At 23.1% G+C, this 6,716-nt stretch overlaps 1 protein-coding gene across 11 annotated transcripts; it reads right to left on the reverse strand.

Annotated features, from left to right (window-relative positions):
• Positions 1-18: 18 nt before the first annotated feature.
• LOC102675885 (ras-like GTP-binding protein Rho1) lies at positions 19-4,489 on the reverse strand. 11 transcript variants are annotated; one of them, XM_031513873.1, is made up of 6 exons: positions 4,336-4,438; positions 4,014-4,202; positions 2,215-2,300; positions 775-935; positions 310-693; positions 35-234 (listed from the first exon to the last, which is right to left on the reverse strand). In XM_031513873.1, the coding sequence occupies exons 3-6, from the start codon at positions 2,270-2,272 to the stop codon at positions 154-156; spliced, it is 684 nt and encodes a 227-aa protein (XP_031369733.1). In that variant the 5' UTR covers positions 2,273-2,300; positions 4,014-4,202; positions 4,336-4,438; the 3' UTR covers positions 35-153. The 11 variants fall into 11 exon arrangements, with proteins under 11 accessions (XP_006622965.1, XP_006622966.1, XP_031369732.1 ...); XM_031513874.1 differs by having other exon boundaries at positions 4,014-4,254; positions 4,336-4,415; XM_031513875.1 differs by lacking the exon at positions 4,014-4,202 and having other exon boundaries at positions 4,336-4,442.
• Positions 4,490-6,716: the final 2,227 nt, after the last annotated feature.

Here is a 6,716-nt window from a genome sequence, read left to right on the forward strand (position 1 = left end):
ATGACAGTTTTTTTTATATTACGTATTTTTGTAGTTTCCTTGTTTAATAAGTTGCTTTATTATGTAAAATAATTAAAGATAAATTGTTAATATTATTGTTTCCGCTGGGGGTCTCCGGCATAACAACTAGCTTCATTGCAACTAGCAATTCCATTAGTGTTGTCTTGTTATCGGTGATAAATCAAGAATTATAGGAGCCAACATCTTCCCTTCTTCTTCTTTTTTACCTACGAACTCATATAATTTTTATAATAACGTCTGCTCAGTTTATATTCATTTTTAAAGAAATTTGTAATGAACAATACTTACTTGTAGTGCTGCCCGAGTGGCTGTTTCAAATACTTCCCTAATACCTTCCTTACTTTTAGCAGAACATTCAAGATAAGCAAAAGCATTGATTTTTTCAGCCATAGCTCTTCCTTCTTCTGGCTTAACTGGTTCTTGTTTCATCTTGCTAAGTTCTTTGATAGTATTAGGATCATTGCGTAAGTCTTTTTTGTTTCCAACAAGGATAATGGGCACATTTGGGCAAAAGTGCTTCACCTCTGGTGTCCATTTCTCAGGAATGTTTTCCAGGGAATCTGGACTATCAATAGAGAAACACATTAAGATTACATCTGTGTCAGGATATGATAGTGGACGCAACCTATCATAATCTTCTTGTCCAGCTGTGTCCCAAAGAGCCAGTTCCACCTATTATAGATATTTTTTTTATCATATTAAGAAAAAAATATAAATACATTAAATATATAAAAAATTTCTTTATATATTCACCTGTTTCCCATCAACTTCAATATCCGCAACATAATTTTCAAACACAGTAGGTACATAAACTTCTGGAAATTGGTCTTTGCTGAAGACTATAAGTAAGCATGTTTTACCACAAGCACCATCACCCACAATAACCAATTTCTTTCTAATGGCTGCCATGAATTCTAAAATATAAATCATTATATATTTTTTTATTAATATTCAAACATATTCTAAATTAGAATTCTAATTTTATGTACATAATTTTAATCTCAATATATATATATAATTTTAATAAATATATCTATTAATGCAAAATTTAAAAAAATTTTAAAATCACTTCATATGAATTACAAATTTTTATTTACATAATTTAAAAATATTTAATATCTTGTCATATTTAATATAAATGCTTTAGAATTCTTATAATAACTTACCTAGATAAATAATATCACAATGTTATGTAATATAATTATTTAAATAAAAATGAGCATTTTTAATTTTAAATATTATTACCTCTTTTTGTTAATAATAACTAATATATACAGAATATATATGTTTAATTTTACATATATATTAATAATAATAAAAATACACACCTAACTATTAGTTTATATATGTATTTATATATGTATATATATAAAATGAAAAATTTAGTATAAATACTAGTGTAGAAGTCATTTTACAATTAATTTTATTATATGATTATATGATTATAAACTTTAATTGTAATTTAATACAATATAAATGAAAAGTATCTTAACAGTTATTCAGATATGACTGATAATGAATCTAAATCGATTGAATTAACATTTTGGAAACACCATCTAAAATTAATTCAACTAAAGGCATGCAGTGAGTGAACACATAATACACATAAGATAAGATAATTACAACTTAATGGGAAATGCAATGAATATTTGAAAAGATGTAAATAATATCAATATTAAAGAAAACTACTTTTCCTACACCTTAATAAGGCATAAATAAATAAAAAGCAATTTTAAATAGATAGATCTAAATTTAAACAGATATAAAGAAAATAGTGAAAGAGATTAAGAAAAAGCATTCTTCAGGATAGAGTTAGGAAGAAGTCAGGGTAATCTTTTGAAATTGTTCAGTTAAATTCACCTCCTCACAATGCTATAAACAGTGACTTGAATTCAAACCTCGTAGGGTATAATATTTGTCATCTGAAAGTATTGTATTCATTTATATTTAAATAGAATACTAAATTGATACTAGCATTACAAATACAATAGCATATACTTTCTACAGCCCTCTGTTTGTAATGTAATTTTATTGCTAAAAATTGTCTCTAATTTCATAATTATCTGCTACTTACATAGTGGGTATATAGGTAATATTTTTTAAATATATCTATATTTCATATCTACTTTAATACTATTTATAGAAAGCAACCTACGAGGGCTGAAAATTGAAAGGATATTGATTGGATCATACCTGATCCAGGGTACCCCGTATCGTCTGGACCGAGGCATCGGCCCGTATTGCATCCCATGTTTTTAGTCTTTCTTTCAGCGTCTCTGCTTTAAGTGGACATTTTATATGTTAGAATGGATAAAAGGCTGTGAGATTTGCATGTACTACAGATGTCATATATATAATATTATATTATATACATATATATATATATATGTAAATATGTATGTATATGTTTTATTTCAATCATAATGTATTTAAATATCTGTAAAAATATTAATAATACTGTAATCATAATGGCACCTTTATGATTTTGATTCATAACTCTTTCCTTCCGATATATATGAAAATATGTACACTACAAGATTCTGCAAATGCCAAAGACTAAATATAATGTGAATTTAATATTATCATAGTGTTATCATAATGACTTCATATGCACATTTAAATCAAAGATTACAGAATTCTGAAGTACATAAGGTAAAGCTTTAAAAATTATATGTAAGAAAGGAAATATATCTCACATGTTATTTAAATCATATATAAAGATTTTTATATACTATTATGTTATATATGTAAGAGAATACCTTATGCCTTGAGAAAAAAATGTTTTTGAAGAACATGCATAGACATATAAGAATGATACTTTTTTGTATTAAGCATGCACTATTAAGAAATATGTATAAAAAAATTATTTTTAAGAAGCAAAAATAAAATATAATATACAATACATTCATATTATACATAGACAAGATGTATAAAATTTTAATTAAATAAATTGTATTTCTTTATTTATAAAAATCATAAATTTGTTCAGATAATGATAAATATATATATATAAATTCAGTATATATAAATTCATATATTGCAATATGCTTCAAAATATTATAATTTTTTAACATGAAATCTTATTCATTAAGATATTATTTTATTAGATTATAAATGTATTTTTTATTTCATTTCTTTTTAATTTTTTAGTTTTAAATATTTATTAAATATTTATATTTTATATAGATATATTCATTAATATAAAATCATAAAAGATTTAAAACTTTTTATAAATCAGAAGCAAAAATTTTAATCATATAATTTATTCTATGAGAAAAGCAATGAAAAAACTTGAATATATTAATATTAAAACAATACAATAAATTTTTAAATTTTATATTTCATTTGTTGTAAAAATTATTAATTACATAATATTATAATTTATTATTTTAATATTTCACAAATTGAATTAGTTAAATTTGAATTTTTTTTAAATTCAGTATAAACTATATATATTATTTTTTAAAATTATTTATAATACATATAAAATATTTGAAATATTTTTTATATATGTATATATATTTTTTATACATGTATACATTATATATATATAGATTGAAAAAATCGACATATTTGTTTAATATTTTTATTAGTCACGAAATTTTGATGAAATCATTCTAAAGATATAAAATGAAAAAGTGAGTAAAAAATATGCTATAAGATATAAAAAAATTTTATAAAAATATAAATAGAAATGTGAATTTCTATCATCAAAAAGCGTACCGACCTTTTGTTTATTGTAGCTTTGAGATATCGGTTGACAGAATAAACGATGACAAAGGAATGTCAAAACGAAGCCGTGACATAAATTTTTACTTACTAGGTTTCCGGACTGGGACTCGGAATTTTTTGTCGAATTTTGCACAGCCGGAAGTGCATTGCCGAAAGGTGGTGGCGGAGGGGGATAAAGCCAGAGAGGGGAGAATGGGGGCGCTGAAGGTGCGACAGGATAGCGACGCAGGGGTTTAGAGCCTAAGGGACGATTTACATACTGAATTAAAGCCCAGGTCGTATTTAAACTGGTACAAACGATCCCAAATCAGTGATTGAATGCAGTCACAGCGTGTAGCTTCTTGTATGTTGAATTAAACAGTCGTCATGCGAAGATGCTGTGGATTCGTAACGCATGGCACTCCCTCGGCCCTCTCTATCGCGGGAGGAGGAGAAGGTTTTTTTCCCTCCTTGACACACAGAGTTCCCGGTTGCGCCGTTAACAAAGCGATATGTAGCACGCTTAAACCATTCGAGCACACAACACAGTACACTCTCACACCACTCTAATCAGTATTACTTAAGAAATAATTGCGTATTTACCTGAAATGCTAAGCGACAGAAAGTCAAGAAGATGGCTGCCCTCGATGGCCACACCTCAATCTGTGAGTGTGCGGCAATCGAGTAGTAAGGAGGGGCATTATTCTCAGGATCGTATTGAGGCTTTAAAAGTACCCTTTCCTAGGAATTTACAAAATATTATCAGACTTTCGATATATATAAATTTTTATATAAATTTTTTACAAATTGTATAATGATAATTATAAAATAATAATTTTATATATTTTTTATATTATTCAAATTGTATATTAATAAAATTTTAAATAATTGAAATTGAGTATTGTATAATTCTTAGTAGAATGTTGTATAATTTAAATTATTAATCATTATAATTGCATAATTAAAAAAAAAAGAAAAATATTAATGTTTATTAATTTCATATTAATTAACAAATTTATGAGCTTACATTATAGTAATTTTTATATAGTGGTTTTATCTATAATAAGAGTATTATAATATTAAAAAATTATATGTATAATATTTAAAAAATAATTTTTTTGTTACATATTTAAATAAAAATATGTTTAATATAATAATTTTTCTTTAAAAAGAGAGATGTTTAATTTATGCATCATTTAATAATACGTTCCTAGATAATACTATAAAATCAACGAATCATGTGTCATCATATATTAGGAATCTAGAGGGATTTTATGTATACAACAGTGTTTCTTAAACAAAAAAATTGCCAATGCGGGATAAAATGGTTGTTAGCAACATACAAATAAAAATAGGAGAATGATATTCCACGTAATGAGAAGCTTACTATAGCAATGGTTTATTCAATAAAATCAGATGATTTAATTAGATAATATTATTATAGATAATATTATTTTTTCACTTCTCTATTCTTTTATGTTATTGTCAGCCATTTTGTTTCATAATTGGCAACTTTTTTTCTTGAATATATTTGTAGATGAATAATGGGAAGGGTTGAAAATTATATAAATAATGCTGTATCAGTTTCATCATTCAGTGTTTTTATAATGTGAAAAGAATTATATTAACTTTATAGTCATAAAATAACTAAGAAACTGATGAAACAAGTGAAATGATAAAATATATATTTAAATATATATAAAATTATATATTTTTGCAATCGAATGCATTTAAAAATTTTTTCAATTTTGTTAATGTTATAAATGTTATCTTCCATTAAAAATAAATATAATAAATTATAGTTATAATTCAAGTATTGTATTTTATAGATTATTTTAATTATAGAGAATTTAAATATGTCTAAAAAATAGGATTAATAATTTAATCAATACAAGAAAAAAAATATTGTTTTATTATTATATAGTAATTTTATCATTATCATCTCTAAATAATTTAACAATTCCATTAATTATAATTTAATAATTCTATTAAAATTGAGAAAAATAATATGTGTATGTGTGTGTTGTGTTTTTATAAATATAAGTAAATTATTAGTGCAAGAAAAGAAAGAAAAAAAAGAAAAGACAAAAAAAATGAAATATTAAATCAATGGCAATAATTATTTTGTAAAAGTGAATGATATGTAAGATATAATATTAATAATTATAAATTTGTATTTGTCAGATTGTCAAAAATTAGAACATAAATATAAAAATTTATGTGATAAATTTGCCAATTATGAAATAAGAATAATGTTGTTATAAATATATTTATTTATATCTTATTAATTCTATAAAATTTAAAAGAAAAAAAATAACTCAAATTTCTGAATTTCATATTTTTTAAAAATATAATAAAATTTAATTGATCAAAATTGTAATTTTTCGTTGTTAACTAATTATAAATAATTATCTTATTAAATTTTTATATTATTATAATATCTTAGTTGCAGAAATAAATAAAGAAATTAAATAAAGAACATATTTTGAAAATATTTAATAATATAATTTGTTATGTATTTAGAATGTGTTTAATTATGTACATTTTTCTGTAAAGCTAACGCTGTAACTTTTTAAATATTTTGAAATTTTTTAGTAATTTCTAATATAACTAGTTTATGAACAAAATAGTTATTAGAAAAAACACTATAATATTTGATAAGAAACGTAATTCCATTTAGTTTTTAAATAATAACAATAATTTATCATATAGAAAATAATTTTAAAAGCTAAAAAATATTTATACTATATATCAATTAGAATAGATTGAGAGTTATTTTATATGACATAAAAAGCATCAATTATATTCTGAAATGTTCTCATTCATAAAATATTCACTATATTTTGGTATTTATTATTTAATCTTCACATATCAAATGTCATCAGCACACATTCAAAAGATAAATTGTTATTTAATAATTAAGTTATAGGAAAATTTCTATCATATATATTATATGAATATCATATATATATATATATATATAT

Source organism: Apis dorsata, unplaced genomic scaffold (assembly GCF_000469605.1).
Source record: "Apis dorsata unplaced genomic scaffold, Apis dorsata 1.3 scaffold_787, whole genome shotgun sequence".
Lineage (NCBI taxonomy): Eukaryota > Metazoa > Arthropoda > Insecta > Hymenoptera > Apidae > Apis > Apis dorsata.